The sequence below is a fragment of the Rana temporaria genome, chromosome 3, assembly GCF_905171775.1.
Source record: "Rana temporaria chromosome 3, aRanTem1.1, whole genome shotgun sequence".
In the NCBI taxonomy this organism is placed as follows: domain Eukaryota; kingdom Metazoa; phylum Chordata; class Amphibia; order Anura; family Ranidae; genus Rana; species Rana temporaria.
The window spans coordinates 208771833-208798684 of record NC_053491.1 but is presented as its reverse complement, the minus strand read 5'-3'; the positions used below and the strand labels follow the sequence as shown (position 1 = coordinate 208798684).

The 26852-nt window shown below is 40.0% G+C and overlaps 1 protein-coding gene across 1 annotated transcript in view; it reads left to right on the top strand.

Annotated features, from left to right (window-relative positions):
• TMTC2 (transmembrane O-mannosyltransferase targeting cadherins 2) overlaps positions 1 to 26852 on the top strand; it is a 357678-nt gene that overhangs the window by 222144 nt on the left and 108682 nt on the right. Inside the window, exons 5-7 of the mRNA XM_040344182.1 lie at positions 11328 to 11413; positions 11787 to 11971; positions 15921 to 15999. Coding sequence (XP_040200116.1) covers positions 11328 to 11413; positions 11787 to 11971; positions 15921 to 15999 — 350 coding nt within the window. The remainder of the gene's footprint in view (positions 1 to 11327; positions 11414 to 11786; positions 11972 to 15920; positions 16000 to 26852) is intronic.

Below are 26852 nucleotides of genomic sequence, written 5' to 3'. Positions count from 1 at the left end.
TCTGCCAGCATTCATTCATGCATAAGTATCAGTTTCTTAGTAAATTGGCTGCACCACTTCTCTCAAAATTGCTTTATTTATTACATGAGGTTTGTGAATTTGTGCTATTCTGACGGAGCTGAACACTGATTGTCCCACCCTTCTCTATCAGTATTTAATTTCATTGTGCAGCATTTTCTGTTGCAGTGCTTTTTGCTTGCCAAAAAAAGAAAAAAATGCACTTCAGTGTAAAAGGGATGAATATACCCTAACCACCCAATGCTTTAAAGTAACAAGGGCCACATTATATGCAGAGTTGCTGGTCTCTGTGTTATTGTTATTTATGAATTTTATGCTACAATTTGTGGTTAAGGGATCTTGGATATAATGTCAGTGTTACTGGTCTCTGTGTTCTTGTCACTTATGAATTCATGCTACAGTTCGTGGTTAGGGGATAGTGGATATAATATCTGTGTTTTACTGGAAGAACTTGGCTTTCCTTCTTATTGTTGCTAGGGGACCAATGAACGAATTTAGAGTCTTGGGGAAAAAAAAGAAAACATGAGTGTTGGCTGTCAGCATTCAGTCATTTTGTTGAGTTGATCTGTTGGCAGTTCCTGCCAGGAATTGTATGCATCTATCTATCCTCTATGTAATATATGTGGATTTATAACAACCTAGGTATGCTTTGTTAATCTTAAATGGTATACTGTGTAAATGACAAAGAGAAACGTGCACATTAAAGGTACACTACTGCCTGCCTGCTACCCCCAGATAAAAAATATCCCACCTGCCCAGCTACCAGTGCTCAATCTGACAGCTGCTGCCTCCATAATGTTTACAGCCTGCTAGTGAAATATTTCTTGTTCCTTGGCCACACCTGCACAGCGTGCCTTCATAGACCTATATAGCGTATTTTCCCTGGGCTGGAGAATGCTCAGAAGTTGGTCACTTGGGTCAATGGGAAGCTACTGTGCAGGTGCTGTCAGTGGCAAGGAAAATTTCAGCCACATATTCTAAACCAGCTTTTTTCAATCATGGTGTTTTCAGATTTCTTCAGGAATGCCTTGGCAAAATGTCTAAAAATTGCCCAAAAAAATGTGTATAAGTGAGTGGATCAAACCTGCCTTTTAGTTACACAAAGCCACATGTTTTTATTGTGCGCCATTACAACCCTCTAGCTGCTGCCATCCTAACAATCAGTGGTGTCATTGGTAAATAGGGAGGTAGTCTGGCGCCTGCACAGCATCTTTGCTTGCCTCTCCCCTACCCTTCTCCATCAGCACTGGGATCACATTAGCTGTGAGGGAGAGATAAAATGACGGAGAAGAGAAACCTTGGAATACTAGTCCGTACCAGTGTTCAAAGGTGTGTTTGCGTTGGAAGAATAAATAACCTCTAATGTTGGGTGAACTACTTGTGCAGATGTTGCTTCATTATGTAAAACTATAACTTTTGTTTTTTACATTTTAGAATGGGGTGCCTCGAGATTGTGAATAATTTGAAAGGTTGTCTTGACTGAAAAAAGGTTGAGAAATACTGTTGTAAACAACATTGAAAAAGGCTGTAGATAGAGGGAAGTATATATGTGGAGCTGAGAAGGTACACTCTGCTCTTAAAGTGGTTGTAAACGCTTACACACCTACACGGTTTAGGAGATATTTTCAAAAGACATGCAGCGATGTCTATGAAGCATGCGCCGTAGACATCGGGGCGCAGGCGCACTGAGCGTGCCGTTACTAATGGTGATCATGACGTTGGTGGCGGCACTAGCTCATTATGCCTTTTTCTTGCAGGGTTTTTTTTTCAGATTTTTTTAAGAGGGTTTACTTCCTAATTGTAACTCCTTTATCTAACGTCTTCATCACTAAAATCTTTAGAACGCAAAATCAAATTTTTTTTTTTTAAGAATTTTGAAAATCTTGTGTACAAGCCAAGAACAGGTTATGACACAGTATAATTTTTAAGTCTGGAATGCTGTCTCCTGTATGACACTGTAGACTAAATGGGGTGCTGACATGTCCTGTCATAAGAAATGTAATTTGTGTCAGCTTGTTTAGCAGCCTGGGGAGAGGAATGTCTAGATTGGAAGACTCCCTACTTCATGTGTTTGTGGGCACTAGATACTAATGGTAACCCACCAGCTTGTGCTAAACAGTGACGATGGACATAGACTAGAGCTGTGCGATTCTGGCTAAAATGAGAATCAACATTTTTTTCTTAGAATAAAGATCACAATTCGCTCAAAATTCTTGATGCGTAACATTTTTCCCATTATACAAAAAAAATGCATTTTAAAGACCGCTATGCAAATACAGTCTGGCATAAACGTATGCAACAACTGCCATTTTATTTTCTAGGGTCTCTAATATATATATATATATATATATATATATATATATATATATATATATATATAATTTGGGGGTTCTAAGTAATTTTCTAGCAAAACATATTGATTTAACTTGTAAGCAACAAGTGTCAGACAAAGGTTTAGTCTTCAAGTGGTTAAACTGACCTCTACAGACAGAAATTCATTCCTTTGATCTAAGAACTAAATGTTACTTTAATAGTTCCATCGGCCATGTTGAGATAAACTTGACAGGCTGCCTGAATTTTTATTTATTTTTTGTCAGCAGTTAGAAGTGAGCAGAGAACTTTCTGGATTTGTTACATAGAATCGGGAAATGCTGTTTTAAGATGGGGAGGAGTAGAATCGATTTAGATTCTTAATGATTATTCGTGAAGCTCTAGCATAGACTAAAGGCGGTACTGACTCTAAACAAGCTGCTTATTTAAATTTTACATTTTGAATGACAATTACTCAGTCATGCAACACTGTACCCATATAATATGTTTTGTACTTCCCCCCCCCCCCACACAAATAGAGCTTTTATTTGGTGGTGTTTAATCACAGCCGTTTTTTTTTTTTTGCACTATAATTGAAAAAAGAAACAAAAATGTAAAAAAATAAATAAAAAAAATGAAATTTTATTTGTTTCCGTTCTAAAATTTTGCAAATTAGTAATGTTTCTTCATACATTTTTTCCAAAAGTTATACTGCTACATATCGTTGGTAAAAATAGCTCAAATAAGTATATATTATTTGGTCTTTGTGAAAGTTTATAGAGTCTACAAGCTATGGTGGCAATCATTGAAAATTGATCACACCGGATGTACTGACGACCTATCATTTCTTGAGACCCTAACAAGCCAGGAAATTACAAATACCCCCCACATGACCCTGTTTGGAAATTATACAGTCCAAGGTGTTAAGAGGCATGGTGAGGTTATGGAAGTTGTCATTTTTTTCCCACAATTCTTTACAAAATTAAGATTTATTTTTTTCACAAAATTGTCATATTAGCAGGTTATTTCTCACACACTGTATAGGCATACATGCAACTACAACCCAAAATGCCATACATTCTGCTGCTACTCCTAAATATGGCAATACCCCATGTGTGAGACTTTTACACAGCCTTGCCACATAGAGAGAGCATAAATGACACGCATAATTTCTTGACAACCTATCACACTTTTGAAGGCCTTGGAGCACCAGTGCAATGAAAATGCCCACAAAATTACTCAATTTTGGAACACAAACACCCCAACGTATATTCTATGAGGCATTATGAGTCTTTTGAACTTGACATTTTTTTCCACAAGTTTTTGGAAAATGTAGAAAGAAAATGTAAACACAAACTTGTCCATTTATATTTCTAACACATAGCATGTGCATACCATAAATTACTCCCTGAAATACATTCTGCTACTCCTGACTATAGTGTTACCACATAATGTGAGACTTTTACACAGCCTGGCCACATACAGAGGCCCAACATTCAGGGGGCACCCGTCAGGTGCTCTAGGGACATAAAATTGCATGTAAAATTTGCTGTTTGTTTTTGCCTTTTCTAATAAACTTGCCCTCAAATATAGTTCTTGACTACTGTAAATTGCCTGAAAATCTACCAATAGAGCTAATAATTAGTTCCCCCAGGTTACAATAGGAAATACTACCTAAAACTTTAACTTACCGTACATAGTTTTATCATCTAATATTTTATGTAACCAGTCAGTTAAAGAAACAAGAGACATTACAGACATTAAGGGTGCAGACAGGACAAAAAGGCTTAAGGCTTTTATTTTACAAGCTTAATTAACATATACTGTATTTATTGGCATATAACACTCACTTTTTTACCCTAAAAATAGAGGGTAAACTGTGCCTGCGTGTTATATGCAGGGGGCCATGGAAAGCTTTTTTCCTGAAACCTCCCTCTTAAAGTTAGGGTGCGTGTTATACGCCGATAAATACGGTAATTATCTATTTAAAAACATAAATACATCATTAACCCAACTGAAGATGTTGGACCCCCACTAAGGGTTACCCATATTGGTGTCATGCACATGGGCCTCCCAAATTTAGCATATAAGCAACTGATCTGGTAAGTTTAACCACTTACGGACCACCCGCTGTTATACGTCTGTATTTTGAAGAGGGATAACATTGTTATGGCAGCAGCTAGCTACTTTAACCCCATGTATGTCACTTCTGCCCATAGCTCTTAAAGAGATTTTTTGTGTTTTGATTTTTTTCAAACAATACTTTTTTTTATTATTGCATTTTTGTGTAAATATGAGTTCTGAGGTCTTTTTGACCCCAGATCTCATATTTAAGAGGTCCAGTCATTCTTTTTTTTTTCTGTTACAAGGGATGTTTACATTCCTTGTAATAGGAATAAAATTGACACAATTATTATTTTTTTAAAAGAACAGTGTAAAAAAAACAAAAAAAAACATTTTAAATGCACCCTTCCCTGTCGAGCTTGTGTGCTGAAGTGAACGCATACATGAGCAGCGCACCCATATGTAAACAGTGTTCAAGCCACGTATGTGAGATATCACCGCGATCGTTGGAGCAAGAGCAATAATTCTAGCCCTAGACCTCCTCTGTAACTCAAAAACTTTTAAGGGTAAAAGTTTGTCACCATTCCACGAGTGGGCGAAATTTTGAAGTGTGACATGTTGGGTAGCAATTTACTCGGTGTAACATTATCTTTCACAATATAAAAAATAATTGGGCTAGTTTTACTGCTTTTTTTTTTTTAAGTGCGCTTGCAAGACCGCTGCGCAAATACGGTGTGACAAAGTATTGCAATGACTGCCATTATGTTCTCTAGAGTTTTAGAGAAACAAATGTATAATGTTTGGGGGTTCTATGTAATTTTCTAGCAAAAAAACTTTTTTAATTTGTAAACACCAAATCTCAAAATGAGGCTCTGGGCTGAAGTGGTTAAGCAAACTTTATACCGTAAAAAAAGGCTAAATGGTTCATACACGCACCCATTTTTTTGTTTGTTAATGCAGCTAGACTGAAGGCACCTAGAAACATTTAGATGGGTATTTAGCCATAGAAAAGCATTGCAGACTTCCAGGAGGGTACAGAAATCTCCAAAGGAATCTGGACGCATGTATTTTGACACCAGTGTGCATGAGACCTTAGAGGGGACACCATCCTTTTTTTTCCCTCTATACTGGATCCTCTTTATGTAGTTAAGATGATCTGGAATTACTTTTCTGCATACTGTTTCCAGCCAAAGATCAATGTGTGAGGCTTTTTAATCAACAACTTCCTCACAGTAATTAATAAAGTTTACAGCTGCAAAGACCAATGAGTTTTTAATTAGTGGGCTTCCTTGCTGTAAATAAAATATGGCCGTCTGCAGTCATACCTCGCTCTTCAGCATAGAGAGACTCTGTAAAGCAAATAAAAGCCAGCAAAGCCAATAAACCTAAACGTATTTGTTCAGGCAAAATGTTATATATTATTATTCAAAGCTGCCTTGATTTACCCTTAACCACTTCAATACTGGGCACTTTTACCCCCTTCCTGCCCAGGCCAATTTTCTACTTTCAGCACTGTCGCATTTGAATGACAATTGCGTGGCCATGAAATACTGTACCCAAATTACATTTTCAATTTTTTTTTCCACACAAATAGAGCTTTCTTTTGATGGTATTTATTCTGCAGTGTTTTTTTTATTTTTGAATGAAAAAAAAATGTGAAAGTCTGAAAAAAACATAGGGCCAGATTCACATACATTTGCGGCGGCGTAACGTATGTCATTTACGTTACACCGCCGCAAGTTTTCAGCGCAAGTGCTTGATTCACAAAGCTCTTGCCTGTAAACTTGCGGCAGCAAGCCCGCCTAATTCAAATGGGGCGTGTATCATTTAAATTAGGCACGTTCCCGCGCCGAACGTACTGCGCATGCTCCGTTTTGAAATTTCCCGCCGTGCTTTGCGCGAAATGACGTCGCACCGACGTAATTTTTTGAACGGCGACGTGCGCTACATCCTTTCCTATTCACGGACGTCTTGCGCAAAAAAAAAAAAAATTTAATTCGACGCGGGAACGACGGCCATACTTTAACATGGCCTGTCTAATTTTACACCACCTAAATAGCAGTCGCAACTTTACGACGGGAAAAGCCGACTAGCGACGACGTAAGAGAATGCAACGACCGCGCGTACCTTCGTAGATCGCCTTAAACAGCTAATTAGCATACCCGACGCGGAAAACGTCGCAAACTCCACCCAGCGGGCGACAAAGTATTGCATCCTAAGATCCGAAGGCGTACGAAGCCGTACGCCTGTAGGATCTTAGCCAAATGCCGTTGTATCTTTGTTTGAGAATTCAAAATAAAGATACGACGCGTCAAATTTGAAAGTACGCCGGAGTATCAGCAGATACTCCGGCGTACTTTTTCTGTGAATCTGGCCCATATATTTTAGTTTCGGTTATAACGGTTTGCAAATAAATAATTGTTCTTCACTGATGAGGCTGCACTGATAGACAGTACTGATTGGCACTAATGGGGCTGCTCTGATAATCTGTGTAAACCATGTGCTGACAGGCTTGCCAGTTAACAGCTCTCCTTTCCTCCCACAGACACATTGAGGGAGGGGAAAGGACTGCTGATAAAGTGCAATCCATGTGGTTCAAAAGTCACTTAAAACATGTATATTATTCAGTCAGTCCCATATATCTTTATTTTCATCTTTAGTGTAATCTCCTCACAACTATATGTGCTACACGGTGCAACGCTTCCACCAATTATGTATTTTTGGGTGTGCGCTCACCTGTATTATTGGACCTCTTAAATTACAGAATGTCAAATGAGACATATACCCCACAGGGGTTAAGCCTTTGTTCCCTCTCCTTAAAGTGGTTGTAAACCCTTGCATATACCCAGTAAAGTGTCTGGCTTCAGGTGGTACACAGAGATTAAACAAATCCTCCTACATAAGATGTGCTTTTTTTCTGCAGTCTTCTCTTCATCCATTCAAAGTCCAGAATCTATAAAGCTTTTCTAAACTGTCAGAAAAAAAAGGGGCACTAAAGTTACACTCTGCAGAGCTCAGTGAGAAGAGCTCTAAGAGCTGTTTGGAGGAAAGGGACACCCCCTCCCCTTTTCACACAGCCCACAGGAACGGAGCTAAGGCTGTCAACCACAGGCTGTGTGCTGGAGAGCTCTCCCCATCATCTTTTGTTTTTCTCTTGGTGTCAGGAATACTTGTCAGAAGTGATTCAGGCTAATGGCAGAGGAACAGTGTTCGAGGCAAACATTACACTTAGTTCCCTGAATTTAGACCAGTAAACACAGTTCCAAAGCCTAGGCTAGCAAGGCACTCCCTGGCTTCTCTCTCTCCCTCCGTTCTCCAAGGTAAACTCATTGGGACTGCATTGCTCATGGTTAAAGTAGTTGTAAACCTCAGACATGAAAAATGAACAAATCATATCCCTCTATAGTGGGTACTTGTCTCAATTGTCTCAGTTAAAAGAACTAATGCCACGTACACACGACCGCTTTTAATGTCCTAGAAAAAAAAAAAAATTCTCGTCGTGATTCTTGTCAAACCTGCCTTGCACACACATGATCATGGAAAAAAAATACTCGAGCATAGCGTGGTTACGTACAACACGTACAACGGCACTATAAAGGGGAAGTTCCAGTCAGATTGCGCCAGCCTTTGGGCTGCTTTTGCCGATTTTGTGTTAGTAAAAGTTTGGTGAGATGCGCGCTTTTCAGTCTTCGTGCTTTTCAGTCTGTTACAGCGTGACAAATGTGCTATCTCCATTACAAACGCCAGTTTTACCAGTACGAGTGCTCCCATCTCATAACTTGCTTCTGAGCATGCGCATTGTTTTCTCGTTGTTAAAGCCTACACACGACCATTTTTCACGACGTGAAAAACGACAAAAATTAGAGCATGTTCTAAATTTTTAATACCCATTTTTCACGTAAATAAACATGCTCTGGAGCCTACACACGATCGTTTTTAATGACCAATTAAAAAAATTGCATTTTTCTCGTCATGAAAAACGGTTGTGTGTCCGCGGCATAAGTGTAATTTCTTTCTGCTGCTTCATTCCTCTATCATCATGGACCACTTCTGACAAGTTTTCCTGACACCAATAGAAAAAATGTGACAGGAGAGGGAGCTCCAGCCTCACCAATGCCTGTGTGCTGTATGAAGGGGCGTGTCCCTTCCCTCATCTCTCCTCACTGAGCTCTGCAGAGTGTAACTTCAGCTCTCCACCCCCCTTTTTTCTGAACGCTCAGACAAACTTATAAATTCAGCACTTTGAACTGATGTTGAATAGAAGACTGCGGATAAACAGATACACCTTGTGTAGGTATATTTGTTTAATCTCAGTATTAGGGTAGTCCTTTCATTTTGAAGGACTACCCTAATAGACTGTGAAGGTTTGGGGAAGCAGCACTGAGGTTTGGGGAAGCAGCACTGAGAGAGCAGGAGCCAGCAGGATTGAAAGATGTAATTTTCAACTGCTTGTGGAAGAATTGTTGCTAATAATTTATTGGGGAATGTTTAATTTATTCTGCTCAATGTGTTGAGCTTTAAAATGCTGATGGTTCTACTTTTATATTGTTTTGAATTATGACTTTTGTACGGTAACTCTTCTAGTGGTCACTGTATTAGAATAGTGGTGTTTACTGAGCTAAAACCCTGCTTGACATCAGAATTGGAATTTAGCATTCTGCTATGCGACCATTGTAGCCACTCCCTGGTGTTTTTGAAAGGCTACTGACAATACCTTGGAATGTACATTTTGCTTTAAAATGCACTGTAGCATGATTTTAGAGGGCGGTGTGCATTCTCAGCCAGTGAAGCATTATTATATTAACATAGGTGTGCAGACAGGGTGGCACACCCTATTCACCCCATGTAGAGAAGATTCCCCCTCCTGCACAGAACTCCCTGCCCCTTCACCTATCCTCAGTCCTTTTCTCTGATTCAAACGTGAGACATCAGGGTTCTGACATATCAGCAAGACACTCCAGTGGGGCTCCTAAAAAAAATATATAAAAAAAAACTGTAAATAATAATGTAAAAAGTTATAAAAAATAAATGTGTAAAAATAAAAAAAACACTAACAATCTCTGCCTTTCCAACTGACACCATCCATGGTCCTATTGACACCAACCTCTGCACTACTGACACTGTCCATTGTGTTACTGACACCTACTTTTTAAAATGTGCATACCCTAATGCAATAGGCTGTGCACACCTATGTATATCGCACAGGTCTGCAAGTGTAACATAGGGAGCAGAGCACATATTTAATCTCATCGGGATTCTGCGGCTGCTTCATTTTCCTGTAGCAAAGAAGTAGCACTACTGCATTACTTGGGAGTCTATGTATTAAAAAAATACTGTAAGAATATGACAAACATTTGCCGAGTCCCAACAAATATTGCTCGATTATGTGTAATATGATAACTTCCTATTATTGTAAGCTCCATCTAGTGGAGATAAAGCAATATTTTTTCTATTTGAGGTATTTCATAAAACAAAATACAAAATGATGGCCACAAGATGGCTTTTAAGATCATAAGAAATAATCTTATTACACAAAATACAGCGATTTTCTTTTGGCTGTTTGAATATTTCTCTATATTCGTACAACAAAGTTCTGATATGTGGATCCTTATGTGTATATTTAGCCAAAACACTTTTCTGGTGGGGGGAAAAGGGACTGTAAGATTAAATTAGAACAAATCCAAATTTTTCGCCGGCAAAAACACCAAGTGTGTCGCCAAGATGCACAAATCTGGAGAATCGTTGGTTCTCAACGTTTTTTTTCCCTCTGAAGGTGTGACCAGTCCTGGGATGCCTCCTTTTTAAGGCATTCCCAGCAATGGTCCCACACCTACTTCCTCCATGTACAATGCATGGTTAATAATCCTGCATGGTACATAAGAATACCAAGGGATCGCACACAGCCTGGATCGCAGATGTAACAAGCATGTAACCCTTGCAGTGGGAGAAGTTGAGGGTGGATTTTGTCTAATTAAAAAAGTTGGTCCTTAAAGGGTCAAAGGAAAAATTTAAAATCCTATATTTACAGTATATCTGGATTGTTCCGATTTATTTTAGGGGCTTTAAAGACATACATATTCTTTAAAGCGGAAGTGGAACTTCTGCTCATCGGATTCCTCCTCCCCCTCCGGTGCCACAATTGGCACCTTTCGGGGGGGGAGGGGACAGGATAGCCATCTTTGGCAGGTATCCTTTCTCACTTCCAGGAGTCCGGTCTGCGGGCCTTAACGTCAGGGGCTGGCCTTTGCATATTTGCAGTACGGTTCCCATTGTGAAGCAGAAAGGCTACACTGCTCGGTACCCTTACCCGCAATGGCGGCGGCAGAATCTGACAGCTGATGGAAACATCAGCTGCGGATGCCAACATCTCTGGACTCCAGGACAGGTAAGTGTCCATTTAGTAAAAGCAAGCAGCTGCAGTATGTGTAGCTTCTCGTTTCTATTTTTTTTTGGGGGGGGGCAGAACACCGCTTTAAATAGGAGCTCCAGGGATTTCAGCTCTTTGCAGGCAGAACAGAAGCATATCACTCTGAAGCTGCTGTATGAGAAACTTGAAGGTCCAGTGTCGAAATGCTGAAAGTATAGGGCTATAGTGTAAGGATATTTGTTCTCCCCACACTCAGTAAAAAATGTAAATCGTAAAAAAAAAAAGAGAGTGGCATGTATCTAATTGGACTTAATTCCTTAAAGAAAGCGGATTTTAAAAGTGTTGCAAATCCTGGAGTTGTGTTTTAAAGTTTATCTAAAGCCAAAACTTTAACTTTAAATATAATTTAAATTCAACTGTGTGTCTTTATGTTTGCATGGATAAACTTTGCATATGTTTTTAAAATGTATACAGTGTTGCGTACATGTAATTGCCTGAATAATTTAACATTTACATATTCTGTTAAGTAGTTTTCAGATAGTGATCCATTCTCCTGTTTGTTTTCCAGAGGCTTGTTGCTCCAGGAAAACAGCAAGTTTTCAGAGGCTCTCCACTACTACAAGTTAGCAATTGGTAGCAGGCCTACACTGGCATGTAAGTAATGAATTTACATTTTATCATCCTCATTCGCATCTGTTTATCATTATCATCACATTTTTTTTTAAAAATAAGATGAAGGGCTAAGGCCTCACCACAAAACCATCATCAAAACTGGCATTCTAATTGGCAGCGTTTTGTAGAGATGAAAGGTTTAGAAAAAGCATGTAGGTCGAACCACCAATCATCTATGGTGGTCCCTTCTGTAAGGGAAGGGAAATTGGGGACAGACCACGTGTGCAAAAATATTCTCTCAAGGCCAGTAATTTACTGCTACTAAAAGAAGCAGCGCTGAATTTTTAACATATTACATTTAGCTGTTTTGTATTCACTTAAAATGATACTTATGATGCAATCACTGATTTTACAGCGGCATACTTGAATACAGGAATTATTCTTATGAATCAGGGAAGAGCTGAAGAGGCCAGAAGGACCTTCTTGAAATGTTCAGAAATTCCAGATGAAAATTTAAAAGATCCTAATGCTCATAAAAGTTCAGTAACTAGCTGCCTTTATAATCTGGGGAAGTTGTACCATGAACAAGGCCAGTATGAGGTGAGTTACACAAATTAGTGAAACGTGGAACTTTTTTTATTGAATTCTGGTTTTATTTAGCTTTTGTGTTTTTTAACAATAAAGAAAATGTGCAAAATCTATTATAATCAAACTTACAGTGCTTAAAACATAAGCAACCCGTACGTCATTTAGTATGACCAATGAGTGCATGCAGATCAGGTACCTATGAGCTGGATCTTGTCCCATTGCTTTTTGCATTATAATTAATCTAATGCAGCGTACACACAACTGTTTTTCATGACGAGAATAATGCAATTTTTTTAATTGGTCGTGAAAAATGGTCGTGTGTATACTCCAGAGCATTTTTCTCGACGAGAAAAATGGGCATTAAAAATTTAGAACCTGCTCTTTTTTTTTCTCGTTGTTTTTCACGTCGTGAAAAACGGACGTATGTACGCTTTAACAAGGGGGAAAAAACGTGCATGCTCAGAAGCAAGTTGAAATTGGCAAAAGCAGTCCAAAGGGTGGCGCCATTCGAATGGAACTTCCTCTTTATAGTGCCGTTGTACGTGTTGTACGTCACCACGCTTTGCTCGAGCATTTTTTTTCACAAAGGTGTGTATGCAAGGCAGGCTTGAGAGGAATCATGACAAATCACATTGACAAAAACGTTTTTTTTTTCATGACATGAATAACAGTCGTGTGTACACGGCATAAGAGTTTTAATACTGACAGCACAGGCCTCTGGATTTTTGGGTAATCAATCTGAAGAACATGCTCACTGTATTTTTACTCTATTCATAATAAGATCTATTTAGGCTTATCCAGGTGTGTATATCCTTCATGCCATATGGCTGAATATCCTCTTCTCTAATAAATAAATTATATATTTGACTTCCAAGACACATTGTTTAGTTGTTGGCGATATTTTGCTTTTCCATTTTTATTTTGTGTCTTGGCCAGGAACAATACTGTTATGATTTCTGTTTTATAGACCTCAGTGCAGTCAAGATCATCCAAACAACCCAGTATATACAGAGTTGGAACTATAGTCCTCTTACAGTGGAATACCTTGTTAATGCTAAAAAAAATACTTTTTTTCCAACATTTTAAAGCAATTCCCTGACAAGTAAATTAAGTCTCTAACATTTATTACAATTTGGCAAATGCGGCAATTTAAAAAAAAAAAAACATTTTGGATTATAAAATATTCTCTATATAAGATATGGTTTGTTGATGTACAAAATTTAAATTATTGGTACCTGTTGAATATTTTGAATAATTTCTCCCTATTGATCTTTCCTTTTTCCCCTCTTCCCTCTAATTCGGCCTTTTGCAACTTTTTGGAAATAGCTTAAAACAAACCATCCATTGGTTTGAGCCACCATTTAAAACTCTGATAAATTCTTGACTAATGGGGTGCCCCAAAACAAACAGGCAGCATTTGTTCTGCATACAATTAAACCCTTTCACTGCCAGGTTCATACAGTGTACTGACCTACAGCACTGTTTTCAGCTAATGAGGTCTGACCTGGCATAGCTCCTTCTGCTATTGACCATGAGCTTATAGCAAAACTGTTCAGCAGACTTTGCTAAACAAACATTTAGCTCTGATTAGCAGCCAAAATATGACCCCGCCCCCAATCCCTGCTGCTGTCGCTGCTTCCCTGCCATTGTCACTGCTTCCCTGTGTAGTCCACCTCTCTACCTCCCGCCACTGTTCTATGCCTCCTCCCACACTCTTTTGGCATTGGTGTCTCCCCCCCCCTTAACCCCGATCCTCTGTGGCTACCCTGAAGCCACCAGCTTCCTGTCTCTCCCACTGGCTTTAGATGCTGCATGGCAACCACAGTTTGTTTTTCCAAAGTTCAAATGCAACCCCCCCCCCTTCCCAAAAAAAAACCACTCTGACCCCTTCAGCATTCCCTCTTCCACTGGCTGAAGTTGCTGCTGGGGCACACTTTATTTAAATTACTGTGTATGTTTGGTTTCCACTTGTCTAATTTTACGATTTTACAAATTTTGTGTCTTCTCAATCAAAGATTTCCATGTAACATGACAAAACAGAAATATGAAACATAATGGCTTTATGTCGATTTTTATCTGAGTTTGTAGCATAGCTTTTTACCATCATTTAGGTGAAGTAGAAGTAAAACCTAACCTAATGAGATTGAGTTTGTAAGGGCACTGTGTATAACATTTGATTTTTTTTTTTAAATAAAACACTTATTTTTAGTTTCTTTTTATGCTTGATTGCATCTCAGTGCTGCTGATCTCCTAAAACTTCCCTACAGCCACTTACTGCCAACATGCATGCATGCACTCCAATGAAGGCTACTTGCAATTTTTTATTTAGGGTTGTCTGATGGTGACAACAGTGGATCGTGTCTATGTAAGTGTGTTTAAATGGGCATGTGTAAACTCCATCATAAAGCTGTGTAATGAAGTGACAACACAGGAGCCCAAGTGATACCACATAAAAGCACCAAAAACCTTCACAGCAGAATCATCCAGTATTAGTTTACAAAGCTGCAAATTAAAAATATTGAAAATGTATTTTAAAAATTACAATAATGTTTTAAAGTTATTAGTACATTGTCTTGATTTTGTTTTCATTTACTTTTTAGCTAATACAAATGAGTAAGTAGTCCGTAAATACTATATGGTGCAAATATAGTGAGTGAAATATTTTAATGTTAAATGAGGAATTTTTGGGACTGGCATTAAGGAGGATGTTGACGCTATTCTGTTCCCTTTACTTGCTTATCTTATACTTAGTTTATTTGATTAAAATTATGAAATCTATTCCCGTGAAAAACTGACCAATAAAATGTTTTATAATCACATTGTTTGTTTTTTAATTTTGATTTTTTTTATTTTGATTTTAAATGCAGCTGCATCCCATTTGTACTAAAAACATTATTTATTTTAATAAACAAGCCCAAACATATTAAATGATGCTTTTGTGAATCAAATACATTAAGGTGAAATTTAAATACAGTTTTGGATATGTTTTTGCCATGTGTAATGGAAAAAAAATCACAAATAGAATAATTGATAATTTTAACACGGTGATGGTGAGCCTTGGCACCCCAGATGTTTTGAAACTACATTTTCCATGATGCTCATGCACTCTGCAGTGTAGCTGAGCATCATGGGAAATGTAGTTCCAAAACATCTGGAGTGCCAAGGTTTGCCATCACTATTTTAAAAGTTAGCACCTGACGAAAAAAAATTAAAATCCAACGCTTTTCCATGCATACAAACAAAATATATTATTGTATTAGTTAAAGTGGAGGTCACACGAAAAAAAAAAAAATATTAAGAGCCAGCAGCTACAAATACTGCAGCTTTTAATAAATGGACACTTGCCTGTCCAGCTCATCCCGCGATGTTGGCAGCTGAAGCCGAGCAATCGCTCGTCTCTGGGCTGCCCCCACCGCCATCCTCGGTGAGGGAATCAAGAAGTGGAGTGTTGTGGTTTCACTGCCTGGTTCCCTACTGCGCATGTGCGAGCAACACGCCCTGTCCTCACTGGTCCCTGCTGTCTCCTGGGACCAGTGTGTTTCCCAGGAGACAGCGCCGGCGGGGGGAGGTCAGTCTATTCCCGGAAGTAGGTGCAAATACCTGTATCAAACAGGTATCTGCACCCCCTCCCCCCTGAAAGGTGCCAAATGTGACATCCGAGGGGGGAGGGTTCCGAAAAGCTCAGGTTCACTTTTTGTGTGGACCTCTGCTTTATATTAAGTTAAAAAAAAAATCAACTTGCAAGTGTTTAATTTTTAAATTGGAAGTTGTGCGTAGATTAATAGTAGAATGCTCACATTTATGCTAGTGTCCTAAACACAGACGGTGGTTTAGAATGTGAATTGATAAAAGTGAATTTAATTTATCATGTCTAATTTATGTTGATATTACTACCTTTTCCTATTGGTATTTAGTATGGTTTTCATCGCAACATTGATATTTCTGTGGTTTTATTTTCTAGGATGCCCTCTTAGTCTACCAAGAAGCAATACAGAAAATGCCAAGGCAATTTGCACCACAAAGCTTGTATAACATGATGGGTAAGATCCCATATTATTATTTATTGGGGTGTAAATAATATGCAGAAATTTAGGGTGGACATCACTAGCTTAGTACTTTACTATTGAGCTGGCCACATACTGTGAAATTCAAGAAACATCAGTCAAAACAAAAATCTTTAACACAGAATGTCAGGTTATGCCCTCTTGGTATTTCTTTGAATACATATGAGATGCAGAATTCCCTGGACTGAGAATTACATCTCTAGCTTGTTCATTTCCCAACTGCTGTACTGACCACTATTATTGAAGCTGGATGTATCTAGGGCTGGTTTGGGTTACCCAGTATGCCATGGCTATTATTGTCCTATATAGAAACCCTGATACTTCTTGCAGGACGTTGGGGTCTTATTAAATTTGAATCGGATCTGGATTATTTGTTTTCTTGCCAAACGATGCATCCAAAAACAAATAAACAGACAAAGGTGAACAGTTATTCTTATGGCTCATTTTGCATTCATCTAAGATCTCTTTTACATTATCAGGTTTCAAAGACACTTAATGCTTAAAGTAGTAAATTAGTAAACAGTTTTTTTATATAGATATTATAGTACACTTGCTCTGTAAAGTTGCTTTGCCTTATGTAAACTGTGTCTGTGCATATATACTATGGGCTAGATTAAGAAACAAATGCCTATCTTTAGGCGGGCGTAGCGTATCTCATATACGCTACGCCGCCTTAACTTTGAGAGGCAAGTCTCGTATTCAGAAAGAACTTGCGCCCGAAGTTACGGCGGCGTAGCGTATATGGGCTGGCGTAAGCCCGCCTAATTCAAAATATTCTGGTAGGGGGCGTGTTGTATGCTAATTAATCGTGACCCCATGTAATTGACGTTACTAACGAACGGCGCATTCGCCGTCCGTGAAAGTATCCCAGTGCGCATGCTCCAAATTACGCCGCAAATAGTCATTGCTTAAGGCGTGAACGTAACTTACGCACAGCCCTATTTGCGTACGACTTACGCAAACAACGTAAACAACGCAAAATTTGACGCTGGCCCAATGTCCATACTTAACATTGGCTACGCCTCATATAGCAGGGGTAACTTTACGCCGGAAAAAGACTAACGTAAATGGCATAAATCAATGCGCCGGGCGGACGTACGTTTCTGAATCGGCGTATCTATCACATTTGCATATTCTACGTGGAAATCTACGGAAGGGCCCCTAGCGGCCAGCGTAAATATGCACCCTAAGATACGACGGCATAGGAGACTTACGCCGATCGTATCTAGGCAACATTGAGGCGTATCTGATTCTATGAATCGGGCACCGAAATGCGACGGCCCTCATTCGGAGTTACGACTGCGTATCTGGAGATACTCCGACGTAACTCCTTTCTGAATCTAGCCCTATATCTATACTGCATAATTTTTTAAAAGATTTTTGCTTTCTGCGCAATCAAAGTTTAGCACTCTAAAAGCACTAACCCATCAGAACCTCTTTTTTTCTACAAAAATGTTAGTTTTATTGGCAAGCACATTTCTTCGCCTGCTTTTAAGCCTGACATTTGTGCCATGGTACTCAGGAACTTTTTATTATTGTAGGATTTTTGTTACCATTTAAATATCACAGTGATGGGTGCACCTGTGGTAATCACTTTCTTTTTTTATGTATTTTAAAATAAAATTTTACATGATCTGCCTCCCATAAAGCCAATGCAGTGAAAGAACTTTCATGAAAGTCTGATTTATATTTCTAGCCGGTAAACGGAAGGATGAGTAGAATAATGCCCCGTACACACGGTCGCTTTATGTGATGTAAAAAAATTACTTTTTTAAAAACGTCATTTTAAATGACCGTGTGTGGGGAAAACGTTGTTTTAGGTCTTCTGAAAAACGACAAAAAAAAATTGAAGCATGCTTAAATTTTTTGTGTCGTTTTTCAAAACGTTGTTTTTTGTGTCATAAAAAAAATGACCGTGTGTAGGCTAAAACGACGTTTAAAACAATGCTTTTAAACCCGTGCATGCTCAGAAGCAAGTTAGGACGCGAGTTTGAATGGAACATGCCGTCGCACGTGCTAAACGTAACCGCGCTTTGCTAGAGCTTTTGGAAAAAAGGATGGTGTGTATGCTTCATCGTTTTTGAAAATGAAGTTTAAAAAACGTTGTTTTTTTCATCACATAAAACGTCATGTTTTTTTCTATCACAAAAAATGACCGTCTGTACGCGGCATAAGTTCTGTCAAATGAAATTTGACTTTGATGTGTCTTTTATCACAGTCATCTTCACATAGATAAGGCATTCCTGTTCTTGGTGCAAGTTAGTAGCGATGAATGTCATTTTTGTGGGATAACGTTCTTCCGGTTTACTCTATTGGTTGGAGAAGGACTTTCTGCCCACACAAGTAAAAGTTTAATTTGCCTAATAAATGCTAAAGGTCTAAAATTTTGCTTTAAGGTAACTTTTCATAAGAAAGACATGAAGGTTGCCCTTTTTGCTTCCTAGTCTGCAAATGCTAGCTTGGCTGGTATTTTAACGTCTAGATTTACTGATTTACAGATATGCACAATTTGTTCCTTAGAAGGTAGTCCTTATATTTTTGTTGGTCATCATTTTCTGTCTGTATCCAATTCCCTTTTAATTTCTCACCTTGGCATTCATAGTGACAAAAATAGAATTTCACACTACTAATTTTACAACTTCTACTGTTAAATACAGGGCAGAGGAGGATAAGTAGCTTGTGAATTAAGTAATTCCCTTTTGCATGCTACATAACAGAACATGCTACTTGTATATTTAAAAACATTTCTTTTAGGCTGTTATGATCCATTCTCTTTGTTCCTTGTAGGGATTATGTGTTTGGAAACCTCAGTCTACTGCCGCGTACACATGATCGGACATTCCGACAACAAAACCATGGATTTTTTTCCAACAGAATGTTGGATCAAACTTGTCTTGCATCCACACGGTCACACAAATGTTGTCGGAAATTCCGAGCGTCAAGAACGCAGTGACGTACAACACTACGACGAGCCGAGAAAAATTAGGTTCAATGATTCCGAGCATACGTAGGATTTTTGTGCATTGAATTGTGTACGCACGGTTAGACTTTCCGAGCTTTTGTTGTCGAAAAATTTGAGAACCAGCTCTCAAGCATTTGTTGTTGGAAATTCCGACAGCAAATGTCTGATGGAGCATACACACAAGCCCCATACACACTATTCGTTTTTCTGCTGGTTTTTCTCTTCAGGTTTACCAAAACTATGTAGTGCAAGGCCCTGTCTGATTGCATACAAATTGAAACTCTTAAGGTTTGACCTCATATTAGATGGTTTTGGTAAACCTGAAAAGATAAACCTACAGGAAAACTGATAGTGTGTATGGGGCTACAGTCGGATTTTCTGACAACAAGCTCACATCAAACATTTGTTGTCGGAATGTCCGATCGTGTGTACGCGGCATTAGTGTGGATGAAGTTAAGTGTATGTGTGAATAACTATAAAGAGTATTTACATAAACATCCCCAAATCTGAGGATTCTTTGACCAAAGTAGTCGTTAAGTCTGCAATATACATTTATTGGTAGGGTTACAGGGAATATATAAGTACCACAGAAAACAATATTCACAACACAAAGTACAGTACATTTATTGGTGGTTACAGAAGATTTACAAAAACATGCAAACAATATTTACAAGACAACGTTCAGTACACTTATTAAATTATTTTACCTCTTATTTTTCTGCATGGTCATATTGATTGCTTTTGTGCCCCAGAAAAAAAAAAAAGATTATGCCTTGGTAACCATATATTCTATATTCTATTCTATATTCTCTTTTTCTATACAATGGGCACACCAATTGTCCATTGAACCTACCAGATTTACTTGGGTGCAAAGTCTGAATGGAGGATCTAAGTAAAGCCTAATATACACTACTAGCTTTTTTTGTTGAACAAAAATAACTGACAGCTCAGGTCGGAGCCAATGTACTAACAATCTGATGTTAGTACAGTGATCTCCCCTGCTGTGCTATTGTGTTCTGACAGGAGGACCCCCCCCCCCTCGCCAGAACACTCCGGCCGGTGCTCTTGGTCATTGGCTAAGAGTGACAAATTTATTTTACGTGAGCAAAAGTTTTATATGGTAACATTGTATACAATGTGTAAGGTGCAGTAGTTTAAGGCAGGCATAAAGCTATGTTTGGTTACTGATTTTGTGTCTATCAACCATCCAGTGGTATAACTACCATAAGCTCACAGAGAATGTTGTGGTATCTAGGCCTCACAACTGATATGGATGCTGAGCTGCTACACAGTGGTGTTGATTTGCTAAAGGCAAATAACCTGTTTATGTTGTAAGGGAATTTTCGTTCAGCTTAGCGAATATGGTGAAGCCCTGCTGACATCCATCCATTCATGTGCAAGCAAAATTACGCTTCTGTTTTTTTCCTTGCACATAATTGGATATACTTTGTAATGTTAATTTTTCACCACATTCACCAAGCTTAATGAGAATGAAAAGCTAAGCTAAGAAAAGTGAAATTCCTTTGAATGTGAAGAGCCACTTTGCCTTTATTAAATAAACCCCAATGTTATGCTGTATGATGATAGTGTCAACAATGAACAAAGAACCTCTGCACAGTAAAGTACTTCTGCAAAGTTTACCACAGTCTATCCCGAGTATTTATTAATTAACATTATTATTATTATTATTGTTGACATGTTTTTTTTACTCTCGTGCCAAATTTGAAAGGTTAGATAAAATATTTGCTACTTGAAAAGTTGTAATGTTTAATTGTAATTAAACATAGAATCCCTTGTTTTTTTTTTGTTTTATTTTTACACGAAAATCAATGGAAATGTACTCTTTAAAGTTAGGGGTAGGGAACCTTTAAGAGGTAAAGATCTACTTGAACAACGTGGAGTAGATCAAAGATCACTGGGGTGTGGTACCCATTTTTAAAAAAAAAATAAAGAAAATGGCCAGCAACCCCTCCAAAAAAATTAATTCTATGCATTACAGTAAAAATAACCTTCTGGATGCAGCCCCCCCCCCACCCCCTTATACTTACCTGAGCCCCATCTTCATCCAGAAATGTGCATGAGAGTATTAAACCCTCAGCGTGTTTTTAGTTTAATTAAAAAAAAAAAAAAACACTACTTAGAATACTATTAGTTAAAATTCTCATCCCAGCTCTTTCGGTTTACTTTCAATGCTGCTAACTTCTGCTCTCTCAATGCTTCTTCCCTGAACTTCTGGTCTGCGCAGGAAAGTGTTAATAATGGACAGTGCAGTTTCCAGTCAGTCTGTTGGCTTAGGAGGGAGGAGCAGGGGAGTGAACGGCCATCCTTGGCTGCAGGGCTGTGTGTTTCTGTTGATGCACACAGTATAGCCCCTGCATGCAAGCGTGGCACCATAGAATGCTGCAAGAGAAAGGACTCAAATCATGGCACCCACCTAAAGTAGTTTTAAAGCCTGAAGTTTTTTTCCCCTAATGCATTCTATGCGTTACGGTAAAAATCCTATGTCACAGAGTCGTCGTCCCCCTTATACTTACCTGAGCCCATTCTCAATCTTGTGTTGTGCCCGTCTCTCTCTGCGCTCTCCCTCCTCACAGGGCAGATTGATAGCAGTGCGAGCCACCATTGTCAATCAAATTCTGTGACAATTGATTGGGGGGCAGTGCCAATAGATGCAGAAAGGGTGACTCGGAAATAAGCCTGCAAAAGTGCCCCCATAGAAAAGGTCTTTCTTTGGGGGCACTTGCCAAATGCTTATGGGGGACCCTGGAAGAGGAGAATCCGGGCTGCTCTGTGCGATACCATTGCACAGGTGTTTAATTTACTCTAACATACTAGTGGAGGTTACTGGACATTTTACCCAGGGGTACTATGAAAAAACATCTTTATGCACAGACCACTACTGCCAAAAAAAAATACAAAAAAGAATACTACTAAAATACCTGTTGCTTGAGAGCAGCCTATGAACTTTGGGCTGGAGTAGTAATAAAAAAATGCACACTGTCAGCTTTAGGAACATATGTTCCTAAACATTGTTTTCCCAGTCTATATATCTAATGCCTGTGAATTGTGATCAGAAGAAAAAAAATTACCCAGATGGATTTATTATTTTTCACCTTTTCTTTTCTAGTACAAAAACCACCATGTTTATTCTTAAAATGCCCAGTTCTCCTTTTTGTGGCATTAATCTTTTAAGTATGAATAAACACACTGAAGCTACAAAGATGAATTTGTCTGGCGCTAAATGTACTATAGGGGTCAGATGTATTAGGAAAGAAATATATTTTGTTTAAAGTTTCAATTAAAACTTTAGGTCAAACGATATAATGACCCCTTTGGGAGTGTGTACATTTTAATGCCAAAATTAAAGATTGCTTAAGGATCAGGTTCAGGTTTAGATGTCTTTTCCTTTCCTGGAAATGCGATACTCTACAGTTTATTGTATTACATTGCATTTAAAACCACATGGGTCCACCTGTTACAGTAATTTGTGCGTCTATGAGTTTATTGGTGCGAAAATGTAAGCCTTCCAGGGTAATACTGTTATTTTACAAGTTGAATGTAGGGCACAACTCAATTCTGTTTTCCACAATTGGCTGATCAGATTTTTCTCGGGTCTGTGATCCAGTTTAAAATCATAACATTTTCATTTTTTTTTTTAAGGTTGACTGCATGTTGGATGTATTCATAACAAGCTCACTCTGAGCTGTATTTTTGTTCTTTCACTAGAAATTTTCGACAATAATTCAATTGGTATTTGTATCTTAACTGACCACATAATAAAATGTAGAAAGAAAAAAAAACTTTCTACGGAAATAAAGTCATTAGCTGTTTATGGGATCTTGTTTCTGCTAACAGCAGGTACTTCTGAAAATTTTTAAAAGAAAAAAAAAATCGGCTCCTTGACGTGGTTAGTCATTTATAAGTATATATGGTGGAAGTTGGCAAAGATATGGCAGGACTTCCATTGTTCACCAATACCACCTAATCAACAAATGCCTTTTGATCTGCCTGCTTTTTTTAAAGCACGTGTGTCACAACCCAGGCCCACCTGCTGAAATTGGCCCGCCATGCCATTTCATGTGGCCTTCACACCCAGGATTTTCTTTCAGCCAGAATGCCACCTTCGGCTCTCTCCCTCCGCTCCCTGCTCACCACTGTCGCATTAAAAAAAAACATAAAGCCTTCTGTGTTTACAAGGACAGCTTTCCTCTTGGTGGCTCTCACAGATCCCTGCTTGCCCGGCACTCGTACTGGTGGGGACAAAGGAGATGAAGATGTAGTGTGGGATGGGGCATAGCATAGTAAGCTGCACTGTGATCCCCATCTGTGCACAGATGCCGACGAATGATCTCCCTGCAAGTGAGAGAGAGAAGCAGAGACGTCTATGCTGATGGGAGGAGCTAGAGCCTGGATGAGTAGGTGAGAAGCGAGGAAGCTTTTGGGGATGGAGGTGAGGGCGTACATGTGTGCAGAAATGGGGGATGCGGGAGAGTGGTAAAGAGGTTCGAGCCAGGGGGTGGAAGTAAAAATGTGGACAGCCTGTGAAAGAGAGCTGAACCCTGCACACTGCATAGCACACACCTAAACCCTGCACTCTATGTGGCACACTCATCAACTCTGTACATAGCGCACCCCTGAACATTGTAGTCTGTGCATAGGGCACTCCTGAGGCTGCACTCTATGCATAGGGCACCCTTGAACCCTGCACTCTGTGCACAGGGCACCCTTGAACCCTGCACTCTGTGCATAGGGCACACTTGAACCTTTTACCCCCAGACTCTGTGCATAGGGCACTGCTGAAACTGCACTCTGTACATATTGCATCTCTGAACTCCACACATAAGACACAACTAGTATTTTTTGCCTCTTTAAGATCCTCCCACTGTTAATGTAGTTTGGGCACATCTGCTGTTCGATGTGGTTCAGTGGGGAGGCGCGTAGTTAAGTTCCTGCACCTCTGAGATAAAAGGCTCTGGATAAATTAATATAGTCTTACGAATTCAACCGCACCTTGGAGGGCAACCATAATGCTAACACAGCCCATGATGTAATTGAGTTTGACAACCCTGCTTTATAGCAAGTGTATAAACATGCACAATTATATTGGCTGAGCATACAGTACATGTTTATGCAATGAGCAGAGACCCTGGTGGACCTTGGAACAACAAAAGTGATCACTGCATGCATGTTGATCCTGGTGCTGACTTTAACCTTGAAGGAGTAGTATTAATCAGCCACGAAAGTTCATCCAAGATGCTTTATTTCTTTTTCTTTTTTGGATCAGTCAGCCAGAGGTTGTTTACATAGATTGAAGACTGGCAATATATGACATATGACTTTGTTATAAACCCACATTAATCAGATAGATTTGGTGTCAGTAGTTCTGAGAGGAAAGATCTTCCCATCTTCAGTCCAATTGCTGTGCCTCTAGGACCCATCACTCTTTTTTACAGCCAATTTGATATTTTGGATACTTTGGCTGAAATGCTGATTGCCTAGAATTTTTTTTTTTTGACAGGTTTTCCTTTTCATTGGAAAAGTCTGTTTGGATACAAGTTGGATAAGTACATCCAGAAGACTTTGGAAGGCAGGAGTTCCCTCTTGCCTCTCAAGAAAAACTGGAATAGCATGAATCGCCAGCATCTGCAGATTCATCTTCTAGAGCAGGCTCATCAAGACAATCCTTTAATTCCTCACAGGCCTCAACCTCCAGAAAAAAGTCTTAGTCCCAGCTTTGTGAGAGAACTTGGCCCTCTAAGCCAGGAAAGTTGGGTTCCTAGTCTCCCTCTCAGTGGAAGGACACTCCTACTTGTTTGGGCGGGAGGGGGGATGTTTGCAGGCATTTGCAAGACTGTGGCATGAAGATATTGCAGACATACTTTAAAATATTCTTTGATCCCCAAAAAAGTTTGTCCTTATTGCAGGTTGTTGATCGCCTGCCTGCTTTGGGAGTAATCAAGAAAAGTTCCTCCTTTGTTTTGTGTTTGTTTTTTCAAACTTGGTCCCCAAGCTAAATGGAAACACTTGACGAATTCTGGACCTGAAGAGTTTCAACAAATTTATTGAGTGCAGAGATTTTGAATAGGGTCAGTACACACTGTTGTGACTTTGCTCCAACTAGGGAATTTCCTGGCATGATTAGACCAAGAATTCCTCCTTGCACATCCCAATTTTTCCTTTTCATCAGAGGTTTTTACAGTTTAGGATAGATTACCGACATTTTTAATTTGTGGCATTGCTTTTTGGTCCTTCCATGGCTCTGCAAGTGTTTACAAAGTCCTTGCCCCAGTTTGCACCCTGCAGAAATTTGGTTAGGTTCCTAGGGCCAGATCCTCAAAAGAGATACTCCGACTTAAGTGCTGTTCAGTCTGTGTGTAACTTTGGAAACGATCCTCAAAAGGCTTTTTCCAAAGTTACACAGAAGATCCGGCATGTGTAATTGATTTACACTGCCTAATTTTAGGATGCAGTACCGCATCCGCCGCTGGGGGCATTTCGAGTCGAAATGCCGTTGCTAGTATGCAAATTAGCACTTAAGGCGATCCACAAAGCTTTCTAGCTTCTTTTTTGCGCCGTAAGTGTTATTTTGCAAGTGTAAAATTAGGGCTCGTTTTACAAAGTGTAAAGTTAGTCACACCTTGTAAAGGCCCATTGCAGCGACGGCATTTGGTATGCTTTCCCGAGGGAGAACTCCACGTCAATTTGTAAAAAACAAAACCGGCATGGGTTCCCCCCCAGGAGCATACCAGGGCCTTAGGTCTGGTATGGGTTGTAAGGGGACCCCCCCTACGCCGAAAAATTGACGTAGGGGGTCCCCCTACAATCCATACCAGACCCGTATCCAAAGCACGCTACCCGGCCGGCCAGGAAGGGAGTGGGGACGAGCGAGCGCCCCCCCCCTCCTGAGCCGTGCCAGGCCGCGTGCCCTCAACATGGGGGGGTTGGGTGCTCTGGGGCAGGGGGGCGCACTGCGGGCCCCCCCACCTCAGAGCACCCTGTCCCCATGTTGATGAGGACAGGACCTCTTCCCGACAACCCTTGCCATTGGTTGTCGGGGTCTGCGGGCGGAGGCTTATCGGAATCTGGGAGTCCCCTTTAATAAGGGGGCCCCCAGATACCGGCCCCCCACCCTAAGTGAATGGATATGGGGTACATCGTACCCCTATCCATTCACCTGGAGGCAAAAAGTAAAAGTTAATAAACACACAACACAAGGCTTTTTAAAATAGTTTATTATTCTGCTCCGGACGCCCCCCCTGTCTTCGTTATTAGCTCAATTACCAGGGGGGGCTTCTTCTTCCGCTCTCCGGGGGTCTTCTTCCACTCTCCGGGGGTCTTCCGCTCTCCGGGGGGGCTTCTCCGGACTCCGGGGGGGCTTCTCCGGACTCCGGGGGGCTTCTTCCATCTTCTCCCCTCTTCCGCTCTTGACTCGGCGAACCCCGGTTCTTCTGCAGCTCTCCGGTGCCTTCTTCTTCAGCGCTGGCTGCCTGCTATGTTTGTGTGTTAGCTCGATTTCAAACAGGCAGCCGGCGCGGTCTTCTGTGACGTCAGGGTCTTCTGGTCTTCTGTTCTTCCGATGTTGCCTCGTCGCCTGTTGTCGCTGTAATGATGGAAGCGCGCCTTGCATCCCATTTATATAGGCATCACCGTCCCATCATGCTCCGGTAGGTACCCACGTGGTGGGTGCCTACCCACGTGCACCCACCACGTGGGTACCTGCCGGAGCATGATGGGACGGTGATGCCTATATAAATGGGATGCAAGGCGCGCTTCCATCATTACAGCGACAACAGGCGACGAGGCAACATCGGAAGAACAGAAGACCAGAAGACCCTGACGTCACAGAAGACCGCGCCGGCTGCCTGTT